We start from the raw sequence: 17,573 nt of genomic DNA, 5'->3' as shown, positions 1-17,573 counted from the left end.
CCAATCAGAAGTCTGAGGCAAGGTCTGGAAGATGGGCTGAGACAGGAAGAGAGGGCAGGAGGAACAAACTCCACACCAAACCTGGCATGAAACCGAGATGCCTGAAAGCAGTTATTCCTCTGCTTCCAGCACGTCACCTGGGGGAAACCACCAGCAGAAGTGTCCTGTCCCTTCCAGTGCTTGTGCTGACCTTGCCAAAAACAACCGTATGGTTGCTGAGACAGGTCTTAGCTTCCCTGCAGAGGTCTGCCTGTGGCAGATCAGAATATCCCAGCCCTGCTGATGATCCGTGTGGGTGTTGATGTGATGCCAGGTCATGGGATCTCTGCTTTTTCTATTTACGGTTTCAAAAATCGTCACAAAAACTGTTGAAGAACATTACTAAAATTGCAAACCCAAGTTCTCTAGAGTTTAGGTTGTTTGCCTAACCCCAATTTGATCCTCTTATGCATTATGATACAGTCTTTAATTACTCATTTAATTACTGTTTTTTCTACTGGTTACTTGCCTCATTCAGGCATCAGACAAGCTTGCTAGGGGAGATGAATTGGAGTGGTGTAATGAAATTTTATCTTTAAGACACCTCTCCCCCCATCTCATTCACTGCAGCGTGAGGAAGCAAACCAGCCGTGGTAGGAAGGAGTGTTGCTCTTCTCAGGGCAGGTGAGCTCTGCTCTGAGGAACCAAGTATTATTTCTGCCTGTGATTCTGAGTACGATTCACACCAATTCACCTCAGCAAAGCCTTTTGCAAGTGGTCGTTAATTTTGACATCTTCTGGGTGCGTGATGTGAAGCCCTGCAAAATACGGAGCCATCACCGATGCGAGGAGGAGAAATGCTTTGAATATAGAAAGTAATACACCGTGATGAGTAATCGGCGGCTCTGCATCCCAAAATTATTGTACACTTTTGATGTTCATGTCATTGTGTCTCCATACCCCTTCTGCAAGCGAGAATAGGAATAATACCTTCATCAGCATATGGGGCAGGTATTGTGACAATCAGATTAGTCATTATTTGATATTTGTGAGGTGTTCGAGTGCTGCTGTTGTGATGAGCAAAGTGGAAAAATACAAGACAAAATGGGTTTGTCTTTCATTTGAACGGTCTGTGGTAAAAGGCACTGGGCCTTTCAAGGAGAAAGAAGAGAGAAAAAAATCTGGAAAATTACTTCTTTAGTCAGCACTCTTCTTTCTAAACACTTCAGTGAGGAAGAGATTTGGTGGAAAAAAAAGACGGTGCATGGTATGCCAGGAGTGCAGACCTGAGTTTCTGTATGCAATTCTACGCCTTGTGTCTCCTACCGTTTGAAAGAGTGCCTGATTTGGCACCATAATAGTCTCCGGTTACTGTCATTTTGGAGCATTTGTCTCGCTGCAAAAAGTGTGGCTTTTTACGTGATGCTGTTGTCTTGCAAATTGCTGTAGGTTTTTACAGAACTTTGACTCAGCTTCAGGGAAGGAGGAATGAAGAAGCAGAAGAGTGAAGTTCTGGAAGCTGAAACCCTCCTTTCCCTGTGTTTGAGCAATCCGTGCTCTTATGAAACCTTTTGAAATCTCATTCGCTGATGTCTTTCTGACCCCCAAAATTATTCTTGTGCAAATGTTGACACCCAGCAGAGATGAAATCATTGACCTAGGAAAACATGTCGAGCTTATCAGAAACTGCAGGATTCCAACAATACGCTAGCAACACCAGCCTTTATTTTTTTCTTTCTTTTTTTTCTTTATTTTTTTTTTGTTTTGTTTGTGGTTAGTTGGCAGATGGTATTGTGAATCAGGTTATACATATCTGAGGAAGCAGAATATTGTTTCAGTTCATATGAACCTGAGTCCATGTCACGTACCAAACTGGTTTTCATTTTCTGGTCTTCTCGTCTGCTCATTAATTTTCTGTGCGCTTACGATTTTGATATGTTTACTAATTTTATGTTGACAGTTTTAATTACATGCTCCCAGAGTGCATTAACAGAACAAGGACTAGATATGTTTTCCAATTGAATTCAGGCTGTGTGTAAATTTTCTGTGTGGGTTGAACCCAAAGCGCACTGAAATCAAAGGACATCAAAGTTTCTCCGCTGACCGCCTGAAATCAGTTACTCCTCAGCTGTTGTTTTTTTGATTATTCTGACACTAATTTCCTTTTATTTGATTGCTGAAGGAAAGTGAACTGAAAGTGGGTAGCCAAAACATCAGAAGAATTTTGGAGGCTTTGGCCTCCCATATCATGCCATTAGACAGCAGGCAGGGAAAAAAGAACAATTTCAATCCAGTGACTCGTGCATGCCTGTAAAGCCAGAGGAGGCGTTTAAACTTGATTTTACGTCTTAGAACTTTTAGAGTCACTAGGTAATTCCAAAAAGAAAAATATGTTTCTACGGAGTTTGCTGTGCGTAGGAGGAGGGATCTGCCCCCTAAGAAACTAGCAAAACCCCAGTATTTTATATATCGTTGGTCCAAAAGTGACAATTTTGAGTTCTGCTGTTCAGACATGAGTTTTGTTTTTTCTGTTTTAGATTAAAGGCGTGTCTGAATGTTCATTGTCCCTATGATAAAAGCAGTAAAAATAGGTGCAAAATGGCTCTTGTGCAATGTTGTAATTTACCTTTATTTTAAACTGGCTTACACATCTTAATGCATTATGACAATCAGAATTATCAGGCCACCAGGCGGAGAGGAGTTTGTTTTGTTAATTGCTCTTGTTAAGCCTAATTACAGAACGGGGTGGAGTGGATGCGAGGGGAGGGAGGAATCTGCTAGCAAGAGGAAATTCTAAAATCCTCGGAGCGGTTCCAGGCAGTGCGTGTTGGGGAGCGAGAGGGCGGGTGGGGTGTGTGTGTACCGGGGTGCGAGCGTGTGTGCGTGCGTGTGTGCATGTGCGTGCATATGTGTGTGTGTGTGTCAGGGTGACAGAGTGCATGACAGACCTCCCATATGGACTAAAATCCTGAGATGCATGAGCTGGAGGTGGGGAGCCCTTGCTGTGTGGACACATGAAGGTAACAGCTGAACAAAGAAATGTGCCGTATTTTGCCTTATGAATTAACTCCTTTTTCTGTCTTTTTTTTTTTTTTTTTTGGGGTGGGGGGGTGGGGGGGCATGATGCAGATTACTTTGCAGTTAATTTTTGAATTTTGTGTTGGGTTGAGTTTGCTGATGTGATGTGCCATCCTTTGATATTACAGGGTTGTGGGCACAAGGTATGTGTCCGTAGCTGTGGGCTGGTATCCTAGATCCCTTGGAACCCTTTCCCTTCTTCCCGGTGCCTGCAGCAGAGCAGTGCTGCCCGCAGTCTGTGTTTATTTGTTCAGACTTTCCCTATGGAAAGCATAGGTCCGAAGAGCCCTCCTGCCCTGCGTTATTCCAGCTCGTTTGTGTGCCCCACATTAGGCTGCTGGCGACTTGCTGTGCCTGACCCGCATTGTCAGCCCCCTCCATTGCCTCGGGAGCCTCTGGCACAGAAGTTTTTGATAAGGCAGGGTTCTTTTGAGCAAGCCAGGCGCAAAGCAAATGATTATATAGCAAATCTGTGCTCTTCTCCGGGGTATGTTACCTGACTTGTTTGCTGCCAAGGTGGTTTTATTGTTTTGGCTACTGGGCGGAGGGGAGGAGACTCAGAACAGCAGAGGAGTCACGCTTTTGTTTTGCTTAATTACAATGTACGCTTTTAATAAAACCTTTTAGTGCCATGAATTAAATGGCATTGCAATCCTGCACAAGAAGAAAAATGCTACTGCTGTTGCAGCTGACAGCTGAGTGGTTAGATGGCCAGCGTGGCTCTGAGGCTCAGAAGCCTTTTCTCCGCTGGCTGGAGATACTGCTGGGTAAATGTGTTTACTTTTTCCTTAGTATTTATACTAGTTAATGTGTCGCACTAGATAAATCTACTTCCTGAGTCCATCTTTCAGCTTGCTCCCTTCCCTCCCGATTGACAAATGGTTTGAGTTTGACACCGTTTTATCAGTTGAGCCCCTGCTGGGTGCTGCATGCCTGCTTGTTTCTGCTTTATCACGAAAAGTGAATTATCTGCAATATTTTGTTACCATCTAACTAGCAGTTGGCAGGCTTTCCTATATGAACTGATTCAGATTTCAGCAAGGGGAGGCTGTTGTCTCTTTCTCTGCAAAGCCCCCTTGTTGCTCTCCAGGAAAACAAAAGATCCCAGAGCTTTCTGCACCGCAATCTGCTGCTGTCCCACTTTCAAGGAGGTGTTTTGTTTGTTGCGGCAGCTTCCTATCTTAAAATGATAAACTGAGCGGACATGTGCGCCGTTTTAAACCTCTGTCTCCAGGGCTTTGTGTATCACTTAGGATAAAATACATTATTTTGTGGTAGGCTGTGGTGTGATTTACACTTGGTTTAAAGATTACAAAGCAAAAGGGAAAGCATCAACATCTTTAGCAGCGGTAGTCTGATGAGGAATAGCTGTCAGAAGAACTCTACTGACTTACCTCAAGTGGGTTGCAAATGCATTAGGGATTCATTAATATTAATAGTGGAATAGACATTTCCTGCATTCGTTTGACATCTTCCACGCTCTTTTTTTTTTGCTTTGCCTTTTTTTTTTTTTTAAGAGCAACTTGGAGTGCAGTTTTAACACTTATTCAAGTTAATACAAGGATGATAAGCTAAAGTTAAACAGAAGGAGACCCCTGAGTGTGTGGGGTCGGTCTCTAGGAGTCCTGGAATTTGGTGCTGTGCTTTAAAGATTGTGGTAAACTCTTGGGTGAGGCTTTCAAGGCAGTTTCCAAAACGGGTCCGCTAGGTACGATTGTAACCAGAAGAAATTGTTGTCAGAAGAAACTGTTCCATGAGGGTGACGGGAAGGTCACTATCAAAATGGCACGTAAGGGTTAATAACTTCGTAGATTTCTAAAGCAGGCACAGTAGTAGTGGCTTGTTCACCTACTGGTGAAAAACAGAAATTTCGAACCATTCTTCAGTCTTCAAATGTTTTATGAGGTTGGCTGAACAGTTCAGTTTGAAAAAATAAATAGGTGCAAGGTAATTTTTACTTATTTTCTCTTTTAAGTCTTGTGATGCACATTTTGATGCTTCTGCTCTGCCACCAGTAGGCTTCCAAGCTTTCTTCAGAAAAAAACAACAAACCGACATTTGAGAAAAACCCCAAACATCTTTGAGACGTGAAATAAAACCAAGAATATTGTCAGCACCAGGAGGGAGCATGCAGTTGCGATGATGGTTTTTCAGTGTCCTGTGCAGCGCATCACAGTTTCGGCCCACTGAGCCCTTTAACTAGGAGGACTCGCTGTAGTAAAGCGAGGCAGGGGCTTGCTTTTTATAGAAAACACGGCTAAGAGTCGCAGTCCATAAAACGTCAAAAGAAAAAGATAAGCCCCCGCAAAGTGCCTAGTCTGGCAAGACTGGTGATGCAGCAGCTACAAACGCAGGAGTGCGCACGAGTTTGGCAGCTCTTACTGATAGGGCAATTTGAATTGTCAGCGTGCGTCTGCTCTACTTGTTGAGCCTAATGAAGAGTACAGTTTAATCACTGGTGTGCCAAATTGACCATGATTAGCTGTTATTGCAGATTAGTGCATTGTCTGGGGCTCCAGAATTATTGATCCGGGTGCTGTGCGCTGGTGTTTTCTGTGCCCTCTATCGTAACCTCTTCTTAATGCTTAGGGGAGGGAAGCAGGAAAGGAGAGTAGGAGGGAAGAAGTCCAGATGGGAAGAAAACAGGTCCTGAAAAGACCACATAGGAACTAGGTCAGGTACTCTGGAGATTAAAGAAGCATGCTTCATCCCTGGACGCAGGAGGCAGGGACAAGTAGCATACAATTACGAGGAATTAGAACGGCAACAAGTAGTGCAGATTTATCAGCTTTAATTGTCTATTGTCAGGACAGAGCCCTTCTTGTAGATCAGGCGCTGCCAATGCTTTAATACCTCTAATGGACTCTCTATTGTGGGATTATCTCTCCTAAGGACAATGTCTTTCTTAAAACTAGTTGTTTTGGGAGAGGGAGCTAAAAAAAAAAAAAAAAAGAAGGGGGGGGGAAGTAGCTGCAGCCCTCGTTTTTTTCTCTCTGGTTTGTCAAATTCTGTAGGAAGTAGCTGAGAGCCCAGTGTTGCCCTTCTGTCAGCAGCGCTATTCCTTCAGGGGAACTGATAGATACCTATTGAACATTAACCCCCTTTGCTCCACCTTCCCCAACGAGCTCCTCCAGAAAACAATAGCTGGTTGATAAAGAGCAGATAAGCAAGGACACCCGGCTTAAGAATCTCTTTGCTATCTTTATTTTAAAAGCTTTCCTGGGTTTTGCAAAGTAAACATTACAACATTTAAAGAAGGATAAGGTGTCAACTATTTAATGAGAAGTTGTGTTTAATAGCAGAGGAATTCTTCCCTCCCCCAGCCAACACACAGGTATGAAAAGACTGTTATTTCACCACCGTGGGGTAGGAAAGGTGGAGAAACGACAACTGTACTCTTAGAAGCTTAAAAAGTGGTCCTTCAGCCCACTCGCCAGATTCCCTAATCAGCTCTAAACATACAGTCACTATTTCAGATCATTTGGTCCTAGCTGCACGGTAGTTGCATAGCTGGATCTGTGATAATCTGTGGGTAAATATTTTTGTTTCCACCGTATGCGCTTTGTCATGGTGTGTAGCTGTTGTTTTTGTTAATCTGTTTTGAAATGCGCTCTGTGGCCAGTTCTTTGTCTGAGAAAAGTGGCGTGGTTCCACCCATGGATCTCACCTTCCTTCTGCTGTGTTCATCAACTCCAGGAGATCGGGCAGCCTGGAGAGTTACCTGAAATGAAAACTGAATTGTGCAGGAACTGAGTGTGAAGTTTCACTGTGGTTCATATCACTATGACTTACCAGGCAGGTTGAGGAGACAATACCCCAAAAAGTGCCGTGACTGCCAAGTTGGGAAGAGACGTGAAAGCTGATGAACTATTGCAATTAATTTTGAGGTGGCTTTGTTATTTCAGATTGTTTTGAGCTTGTTGCGGGGCTGATGTCTTTGAAATAGTCACAGGAGTGAGCCTTCTAATGTATGTATACCGTCCCATCCCTCATCCATAACAACCTGGAAATCAGCCTATTTTAAAGGAAAATTTCACAAAGCACACCCTTTCCTCTGACAGTCCTCTGTCACCAGTAAGGTTGGAAAGTGGTTGGAATGGGTTTGCCTGTTTTCACTGATTTTTCCTCAGACTCGGTTGCTATGGACAGAATATTCAAAAGTCCATGTCTGGGATGTGGAAGGTTATTTTTTTGTGCTCAGGTTTTCTTGTCTGGTATAAACTTGGGTTGGTAGAAACATGCTAAGACAATACAAGCATTGTATGGGCTCCTGGCTATCATCCCTACTTTTCCCGAGACCACTGTCACTCAGAAGTGTGATGGGAAGGCTGATGGAACCAAGAGGGGAAAATGTGTGGTCTTTGCCTTGAGACATTTCCCTTCTTGTAAGGGACAAGGAGATGGCTCCTTATGTTTAGTCCAGACCTTGCTGCCTTCTCCCACGATGGAAAAAAAAAAGCAGAGCCGTGACAAAACCTCTGCTGCTGCTGCTGCTTTCTCAATACCTTCGCCCCAGCTTGCTTCCTGGGAAACAAGAGTGAGTGGCTTCAGACTGTTTCATCTTTGCTGCTCAGCTGCGTTCTCAGCGAAGAGAAGCCCAGCTTCTCACAGTGACTTCTGGCCCTGCTGATAGTGGGCCCAGACAGCCTGGGCTCCTTCTTCTCAAACTTGAGCCTCAACAAGAGGAAATGGCTGAAGCTTAGTTCTCGCTTCTGTGTGCTGCAAGAATGTTTTTTTCCATTGGAGGAGGGTTGTTTTGGCTTATTCATAAGTCATCTGAGCAGTGTTTTAATAAGGCCTAGCTGGAAACAAAAAGGGATATGGTATTTTAGTTTGACTCCTTTTTTCTCTTTTTAAGGAAAATTTCTTGAGAGGAAAAAACAACCGAAATCAAGAGAGATGTTAAGGCTTGCACTAGGCAGTAGCTGAGAGTGCAGCCAAAAGATCTGTTCTTGGTATTGCACAGCTGAGACAAAAATAAACGTGAAGGCATTTGGAAGCGCTACGAGGCAGTGACCAGGGTGCTCTGTAATTAAAGGCAGTCCCTGAAAGCTGCGTGTGTTAATTCAAAAGCCTCCTGGCTACAACATACACCACCCCAAATGCCCTTGCAAAAACCTTCATGTAGATTCAAGTGCAATTTTAATTTCTCTCCTTATAGGCAGTACCATGCTGAAGTAGTCGAGGGCATACAAAGCCTCTGAGATGGTATCTGAAGCCCATAGGCTGTGTTTTGTAAAGGTCAGGACAGTCTGTGAGAAGAAGGCTTTAACTTTTCCTGTTGCACAGGGTGCTGGGTCTCTCTCTTTCCCTTGAATCTAACAGCAACCACGTTTTCAGAAACATGGCCCCAAAACACGAGTTTATCTCAGCAGAACTTGAAAGCAAGTTCTTTGAGTTTCTTTGAGTTCTTTGAGTAAGAATCAGACTTCTTTGAGTTTGATTTCTCGGTTGGCTTTTAAAAGCTGTGCAGTCGTGCAACTACATCATGTACCTTCTCCGAGTAATGACCACAACTGGTCCCCAAATGTTTACCAGCACAAGGATGCCTACATGCAGGAAGTGGGAAATGGGGGTGGGTCTGGTAGTTACTCTTGATGTGGTCAATCTGCCACTGACCTTGTTTGGGTAAGGGGAAGGGGAGGATGTGAAAATGAGACTCCGCTTTAATCTCTTGTGTGCATTTTATCTCCCCTCCAACTTTCTAAAGAAGTTTCATCTATTAGAGCCAGCTCCCTTCCCTCCTTCTTCCCCTTACGATTACAGCTCTCGCAGGCGCAGGGAGAACAGCAGCAGCAGCGGCAGCTGAGCGGGGCAGGCTTGTTGTTGAGCTGAAGTGGTGATAGCATCAAAGGAAATGGATGGGGATTTCTGAGATCAGAGCTGTTAGGGCCATTCATGATTTGTTGCCAGGCTGAAAGCTGCTGCAGAGAGAGCTGCCTGAGAAATGCTGATTAATACGGTAATTGAGGTTTTCTATGAGCGAGAAGGAAAAAATGAAAATATGACTAAAAATGTTCTTTTTGAAATGAACAACATTTTGAGATTGCACATTCCAGACAATAGCAGCTACTGGCATGAAAGATTTCTATAAAAGAGCAGAAAACTGCTGGTTGAACAGGGCATCTTTTTATGTTTCTCTATTAAGGAGGAAGGTCAGAAGGTCAGTCTATATATTTCTTTAATGGCAGAGTTTCCTTTTTGATTCTTACTTCAGTACACATTCTTAACAATTTGTTTCTGTCTCTTCTTTCTTGATAAACTTAGTTTTACTCCACAGCAGGCACCATTAGGCTAGACCTGCACGCCAGTGAAATCCCTTCTCCTGCGCTACAGTAGTTCTGGGCTCAGCTTCCCTGAGACACCTGGAGCTAATTTCAGGATAGCCTCGGAGTGTGCCACGGAGTTATTTGAAGTCCATAGGCTTCATAGGCTGTACTCGCCTCCTCAGGTTCCGGGAAGGGAGCCGCACTGACCTGGGATATTGGCATCCTCCTGTCATCCTGACAAATATTTCACTTCATCTGATCTGATCTAATCTCTGCTTCCTCTTCTTCTCCTGCCCAAAAGCATTCTCAGTTCGTTGAAAGGCAGATTTGCTTTTCTCCTGTTCTCTCCTTCAAATTAAGAAGAACAGCCCCTGAAGGAAACCCATCAACCCTTTCTTCTTGCCCCCCCCCCCTTTTTTTTTCTTTCAAGCTAACAGGGAAGTGAAAAGCTCTGAAACAGCTGCCTCTCAGAGTGAGACTATTTTTCGGTAAAATAATCACCTTCAGTATGACTACATTGTTTTTCTGTTCTATGCGGTGTGACTCAGCATCAGTTAATTAACCCAATCAAGTAGGCCGGATTTCTCTCCTTTAATGAATGGTTCTTCCTACTTCAGAGCCTTCCTAGACCTCATTTTGGATGCGCCTCGGTTTTACTGGGTATATCCAATTACATTTATATCCTTCAGCCCAGTGCTCGGGCCACCTCTCTTGTGGAATTACGCCATGGTGGAAGTTAAGCTGGGACGCTCACTCACTTGCAAGCAGTTGCCCTACTTATGTCTGCTGCCACGAGCCCTCCTGTGTTAGCGCATACAGAAGGTCTTTACACAGATATACTATTCTCAGCATCGCAGACCGAAAATGGCAAGTAATCCTTTCCACACGTCTTTTTATCAGAGGGAGGAGGAGCAGGTTAAGGGAAAGGGATGTGTGTACACCCATCAGAGAGACAGACAGGCACCCGATTGCGTAAAACGTGCTTTTTTTTTTCCTCTTTCTCCCTTTTTGCCTGTGAAGAAGTACGTAACACCCAGATCAGCCCAGAATATAAGTGTGTTTAAAAGAAGAATGTGAAACTAGCTGCCACGTAAAGTGCTGGGAAACTGAGTAAGAAATACACACGCAGACAGGCAAGAAGGAGGAAAAGTGTAGTGGAGTTGCCTCTCAGTGCAGCAGCTAGCGTTCGCAGTGGGCTGTCGATGGCTATAAATGGAATTGTGCATCACCGTTCCTCGGAGCCTGAGGACGCCTCGCTGAAGAGACAGGACCACTGAAGGAAGTAAGGCATCTGGTTGTTTGGTAATGAGAAGCAGGAATGCTCTTAATAATAAACAAACAGGACATTGTATGCCATCATCACAGGATGTCCTTCCTTCAGCCAGCACGCCGACTTGGATCGGAGGGGGGAAAAAAAGAAATAATAATGGGGCGCGGGGTCCGCTAATTGCTATACCAATCCTCCTTCCATCACCAGCCTGTTCCTGGATGGTCGCTTGTGTATCGCCCCGCGCAAGATGAAGCACTCGTTTTCTTGCCCCCTGGCAAAAGAGGCGTCGAGGTTGGGGGCGCTGCCGGCCTTGCCCCGCTCCCGCCATGTCGCTTCCCAGCGGCTGCTGAGGCGGCAGCGAGGGAACAGCTGTCCCTAAAGGAAGAAACGGAAATGTTTTTCCTAATTCCTTTTACAAGCGTTGATTAGAGGGAGATGCTAGGAAGGGATAAAATCAGAACTCTGAAACTCCCCGATTGGTCACAGCAAGTAAAGTGCTGTCATCGTTAAGGGTTAAATCGGGTTTTAGTCGATATTCTGGAACCTGGGAGTGATTTTAATTGTTTTGGTTTTTTTTTTTTTTATGGTGTTCTAACTAGTCAAATCGAGGGAGAATGAAAGCGGGTACGTGTTGACCCTCTGGAGCTTAAAAACAGCAGGAGAAACAGATTTTTAGTGAAAACGGGCTCGCGCTGCGCCTCCCGCCGAGCCCAGAGGTGCCCGCCCGACCCAGGTCTCCCCGCCTGCGCAGGGAGGCCCTCCCCGGCCGTCGCACCTTGGTCGAAAAGGGAGAAAAATAAATAAATAGAATAAAATAGATAATAACGATAATTTTAAGAGGGCGGCAGGTAGAGCCCCACCTCCCCGCCCTGTGAGGGCGAAGGGAGGGGCCGGGCCGGGCCGGGCCGGGCGCGCGGGGCCGGGCGGTGCGCGCGGCTGTGGCAGGCGGCCCCCCAGCGTTCCCCGGCGGCAAGAGCAGCGGCGGCGGCGGCGGCACCTGTCTTGACAGCGGGGGGGAGGAGCGGGAGGGAGCGGCGGCGGCGGCGGCGGGAGGTGTGAGTCAGTCTCCCGGGGAGCCGGCCGCTGGAAGGAAGGAGGAATGTTTACTCTGTAGAGATGAGCCAGGGTTGCCGCCGACGGTGGGCTTCGGTGTGGAGAGGCGCGCGGACTCTGCCCCGGTAAGGAAAGGAGAGCGATGCCTCCCCCCTCGCCCCGCTTCTTCCCCTCACCCCCCGCCCCCCGACTTCCACCGTCCCGGCTCCTTCTTCTCGGCGGCGCCCGGAGGACGGAGCGAAAGTTTCCTCGTCGTCGCCTCTCCCGGGCGGGGAACGCTCCGCTGGTCGGCATTAACCCTTTCGCTCCGCCGCCCAACTGTCACCCCCCACCGCCCCTTCCCGTCCCGAGTTTCGCTGTTTACCTCCTTCTCCCCCTTTTAATGCCGAGAGCCGGCAACCATCGGCGGGACGGGGTTCGGGGGGCTGGTCCCCCCGGCGGCCCTGGCAGGGGGGGAGCTGCCTGTCCGCTGCCACCTCCCCCCCCCGCCTCCGCCGGGCCGGCCGGGCCTCCCCGGGGCGGGAGAGGCGGGCCCGGGGGTCTGCCCTCAGCCCGGGGGGAGTCGGTCAGCCCTTAACCTCTGCCTTGGGGGATCGCGCTCTTCCAGTCTTCGTGTTTTCGTTTTTCCCGGCGGAGGGGTGTGAGTCTCGCAGTAGCTGCGTGTCCAAAAAGGAAGAAATGAAGGGATTTTACACCGGGCTTGAGCGTCATTCCCAGCTACCGGCGTAGGCACAGATTTTGGTCCCTGATGAACCTTACGGAAAGAGCCCGACCTCGGACCTGTTTGGGGATAGGTTTGATAACAGTGTCCTAAATAGACAGACGGATTGAAGGATTTGGTGGAATTGTCCTGCGAGACTCCCAGCCAGTGCTTTGCGATGGTAATTCTCGGAGGTACCATCAAAATCAATTGGGGTAGAAAAACCTATTTAAAATTATTTACTTTATTTATTTCTCCTGCTCCTTTTCTCCCCACCCCCCCACCCCGGGAACGTGTTGCAGTGCTTTGTGCAGGGCTGCCGCTGCTGCAGTGATGCTGGCAGGATGTCGGCTTTCTCAGCCTTCCATGCCAAAGGATAAGGGGACGTCAGGAGGAGGAGGCGGGGGGGCCAGGTTGTTTTGAAAGTTGTTTGTGTGTTGAAAGCCGGTGGGAAAGTTCAGGCTTCCCCATTTGGAAGAGGCAAGGCTGGGTTCCGCTCTTCCAACATGCGCTTTCCATTTTTAGCTTCATTCAGACGCAGACAGCAGCTCCTTTCCTCTTCCTCTCCTTGTTTGTGACACTTTTTTGAGGCAGCTTTTCCACAGGCAACTAAGTGGTCTCGCGGCCATGACCCCACGTTTTCTTCAGTACGGAATATTTTTTTTCTCTCTGGGGCATTAAGGAAAGGGTCTGAAAAAGGTAAAGCGGTTGTCAGCCTAGGGATTTTTTCCTCTTTGTTTTTGTTCCCTCCTCATTACCAAGGCTGGCGTTTTAAGGTGCTGCTTCAGTCAGCACAGCTTCGTTTACACTGCTTTTTGGCTATTACTCAACTGTACCAACTATCCTGCATACGCTTTTAAAGTGTCACAGACTACTGTATTAGTCACGCTGTCTCAACGGAAACCACAACACTGAAGGACAATGAGGATTAAAGGCTGTTTTCTTATTTTCCAGGCTGCTACACAGTGTAGCTCGGACGCTGTGAGTTTCAAGAATCTGGTGAAAGGGAGAGAGTGGACAATGAAAATGGACATGGAGGATGCAGACATGACTCTGTGGACGGAAGCCGATTTTGAAGAGAAGTGCACATACATTGTAAATGATCACCCGTTGGATCCCAGTGCCGACGGAGGCACCCTAACTCAGGCAGAGGCTTCCTTGCCAAGGAACTTGACTTTCAAATATGCATCTAACTGCAAAGAGGTAAGCGGCGATGCTCTGGGGAAGGTTGGAGTCAGACAAGCCAAATCACAGCGCTTTGCAAAGTGTGTGCTCACCCTGGCTCCCATTCTTCAACACACACACACACACACACACACACCCCACCACCATCAACAACAGATGCTGCCCGCTGACTTTTAAGATGGTACCCTAATAAGTCCTGCAAGAAACTGAGCTGTTCATATGTCATGCAGCATTTTCACTGGAAATCGCAGCTAGCCTATCCCTGAAACTGGTTCTCTACCAATTCGCAAACAGTTAAATTTTCACACAATTTGAACAGCATCTGAATAAGCATATTTAAACTGTGGGGTAGTTCTCTGTGCCAATTTCTAGACTGCTGTTTGCCAGGACCATTCATTGCCTCTGGCTCAGAGATTAAAGTGCCTCGGTTGTCCAATAAATAGCTTTAAAAAAAGTAGAGGGGAAAAAAAAACAAATTCCTGGAAATGTGTTTAATTATTTCTTTTTGTTTTCCCTTTGGTTATGAAATTGCTTTATTCTTTTCGTGAGCTTGCCGTATTTGCGACTTCCTAAATTCTTAAAAACTCCAGCATATCGGTTAAGGAAGTGATGGTAGAACTGTAGCGAACTTGACAGAAGGGTGGCCGTAGCTTAAATTAACTTTTGTTTATCTGGGACAGTATCTTCACTGGTAGCTAGCTGTGCGAGTCTGCCCTATCCTTGTCCCTAGAGTGGGTACATTCTTTGTTGTTGTTTCAGAAGGGCTGGAAAGAAATGAGCCCGGATGAGCAATTTGGTTTTGTGTTTACTCCTTCATATAGAGTAGCTATTATAGCTAGGTGTGATGTTCGGCGGGGTAATAACCCAAGGGACAACCCTTCATTTCTCCTTGTGCTGAGACTTGTGGTATAGCAGCTATTACCTGTGCTTCTACTTTGGCTAAACACACTGACCACAGAGCTAAAAAGAAGAGGTACACTCATCTGTGCCTATCAAATATTTCCTTCCAAAGTAGGTACTTGTTTCATCCTGCGTACAGAAATAGGGCCGGACCCCCAGCTGGAGGGTATTGGCACCGTGGAATTTAACTTGGCAGTGTGTAATATAGTGCCTAGTAGGTTTGGTAAGAGGTTAAAGCTAAATTCTCCTGTAAAATCACTTCTCTTCCCATCTGCCCTGCCCTGCCCTGAAGAACTTTGGCAGAGAAAGGACATGCTCCAGAAAAAGAGTGTGAAGCCTTGTTTTGTGTTATTGCATTGTTAGATAGGTCTTACTTTTGGGGGGCGAGATAAAGCTGCGACTCTGCTGTGTGTTATGGAAGGATTTCTTGGTCGAAGGATGAGCTTGCAGCTCAACAGCTCGGGCAGATCCTCGGCAGCCGGCTGGTGACTGATTGGCTGCTCAGGCTGCTCGCTCTCTCTGCCTCCGCGGCAGGAGACGTCCGAGGAGCTTTCAAAATTCCCAGCGCCGTGTTTGGAAACACCGAGATGTAATTTCCTTACACTACAGCTCGGGTCAGTGAATCAGGGTAGGAGGATTGCTGCCATCTCTGTATAAGAGGTGTGTGGGGGGAGAGAGAAGTCGTTGAAAGATTCCTGGTTCTTCCTTGTAAAATGCGACCCGTGCAGCTCCCTGCTAGTGGGAGTCTGAATATAGGACATCCTCCTTTTGTTCTCCAGAGTTCCCCCCCGTCTTGTATTTGCACTGAATAGTACCTACCATAAGAAGCGATAGGAGCTTTCAAATCCTGAATATTTCTAAGGTAGCTCTGAATGAAAGGGCCGATCTGATCCTTTTTTTCCCCCACCTTCTGTGAAAGCTACAGTCCTGTGAATGTCCGGACAGGTCACTCATTTGCTACTTGTCTGCAGGGTGAAATAGTTGCAAATGGCGTAATCTGCTTGCATTCTAGCAACTTCTGATGTGAAACATTATTTTTTTCCGTCTGCCTTCCAAGTTTGATTTTGTTCAACGGGGTCAGGACTAAGTGCGTGTTGCTCTCGCACATCAGTGTTTGTGGGGTCAGTGAGGGAGCCTGATTCTGGTTTTGACCTCATGGAAAACCACTGGAGTCCCGACAGCTCGATAGGGTGGGTTTTTTTCACTTGCGAAAGGATGAGGTAAGACTTCGGGGGATGCATGCATGCGTGTTTGTCAGTGGGTTTCAGATGTGAGCTGTCTTCATTGTTAACTTTGGGGAGAGCTGTGACTTCATCTGGTCGAGAGTTTTAAATGCTGAGTCAGTTTATTGATAAAAACATATATAATACATCGCTTGTGAAATGCTAATACTGTCATGATTAGATCACGAAATCCTAGTGCTGTCATGATTAGTATTATATCTCCACTTGAAGTAGGAAAAGTACTGCGTGCCGACTTAGGAGGGAGGAAGTACTACCGCTGTTGTTTGGGAAGGGTTGCTTTTTGTGTTTCTTTTCCTTGCATGCTTTGTGAAGTGAGTAGCTCCTTTTTAAAGGGTTATTGAGTTTGCAAGGGAGTCCATGACACGTCATACTCTTGTTTGTTTTTGGATCTTCATCAGGGATTTTTCTGAAGGACACATTTTTCAGTATGAGTTCACAGTATGTGTCAGCATTTTAAAAAATGAATTACTACTGCTCGTAACATTTTAGGCTGCTAGATTTACATGAAGTCATTTATTTATTTCTATGCATGAATTATTTATCCTTTGCTCCAGTTTTAGCAATTGACAAAAAATGATGAAACTCAGTGCCAAAATCATGCTCTAGAAGGCCATATGTGAATGATCTTTTCCATGCAGATATTTAGAAACCTTTTTTTCAGTATTTTTTCCCTTTGGTCTCAGTCCTTAAAACCCAAACAGCCCTTCTTGATATAGAGTGCCAGTTACTCTGCTGTCTTGAATATCACTAGTGCGTCCTGGTCTGTGAGCTTGACAGAGGGAAACATATCTCAGCAAACCCGTTACTTGTTGCATTTCTCTGATAAGGCCGTTTCTTAGAGACAGACCCTCAATCAGTGATTTTGGTGAAAGCAGTGATTTTGGGCTGTTACGAAGTGTGCCTTGCTGACCTCGGACGCTTGCTCTCCCCTATTGTTTTTATTTATTTTATTTCTTTTATATGTGATCACCCAGGAAGCGGTCTGAAAGCCTTTTATTTCATGGCATCTCTTTTAGAAAACTCGTCACTGAACGAAGGGGCAAAATTTATCCAAGCCTAGAACTAGTAGTTTAAAAAAAAAATAAATCGGTGTTATTCCAGGACACGTGATGGCCTTTCCATTTGTGTTTGGAGAATGCTGTTATTTTTCTGAAGCCAATAAGAGTTTGTTCGGTGTTTGGGGTTGTTTTTAAAGCAGTTCAGCGGTCCCATTGCCAAACACCCTCCCCTTGCAGCATTAACAGGGGTCGTCCTTTACTTCCAGCGCGCTCTCCCCAAAGAAAGATGTAGGAGTGTTGGTCTTTGGAAGCGCCTTTATTATCAAATTTGGCAACGGGGCTCTGCCACCCGGCCTGCTGGCCAGGCCCGCCGGGCTCCGTCCCAGCCCCTGCCCGCCGCCCTGCTCCCGGCCGCCGGCCCCCGGCGCCGCATTAGGACCCTGGTCAGTTCCAGGCCCGCCGCCGCCGCCGCCCGGGGCTGCTCACGGCCCCGGCCCCGGGGCTCCCCGCGCCGGGCCGGCCCGCGGCGGCCGGGCTCTCCCCCGCCAGCCCGCCCGGCAGCCGCAGCGCCTCCAGGTTGCAGCTGGTTCCCGCTCTCCATCCCGGCTCCGCTCGGCGCATCCCGTCCCGCTTGGAGCCAGGGGAGAGCGGGTTAGCTCAGCCCGGCCTCGTCAGGAGCCACAGCTGCCTGCAGCGCCGGGAACCGGCCGTACGGCCTCAGGCTAACGTTTGGCTTCGTCTTCGTGCTGGAAATGCTGTTTTGCTGTAAGGAAAAATGTGGTAGCGGCCCGCTTGCAAGAGCGTTGAAAGTTTGGAGCTTTGAAGGAAGAGGGGGGTAAGCGTCTGTAGAGAGGAAATTGTTCTGAAAATAGCGCGTTGCTCCCACACGGCGTGGTG

The 17,573-nt window shown here is 46.8% G+C and overlaps 1 protein-coding gene across 5 annotated transcripts in view; it reads left to right on the top strand.

Moving 5' to 3' along the window:
* The window catches only part of PRDM1 (PR/SET domain 1), a 100,713-nt gene that overhangs the window by 64,108 nt on the left and 19,032 nt on the right, over positions 1-17,573 (top strand). For 2 of the 5 annotated variants that reach the window (XM_063329865.1, XM_063329862.1), the window contains exon 2: positions 13,304-13,552. In XM_063329865.1, the coding sequence (XP_063185935.1) occupies positions 13,370-13,552 (183 nt within the window). In that variant the 5' untranslated portion in view covers positions 13,304-13,369. Of the gene's footprint in view, positions 1-11,657; positions 11,775-12,418; positions 12,544-13,270; positions 13,553-17,573 lie in introns of those variants that run through there. The other 3 variants (XM_063329861.1, XM_063329863.1, XM_063329860.1) reach the window with 3 other exon arrangements.

The sequence above is a fragment of the Chroicocephalus ridibundus genome, chromosome 3 (assembly GCF_963924245.1).
Source record: "Chroicocephalus ridibundus chromosome 3, bChrRid1.1, whole genome shotgun sequence".
NCBI lineage: Eukaryota > Metazoa > Chordata > Aves > Charadriiformes > Laridae > Chroicocephalus > Chroicocephalus ridibundus.
The sequence above is the reverse complement of the archived record's forward strand: the minus strand, read 5'-3'. Positions and strand labels throughout refer to the sequence as shown.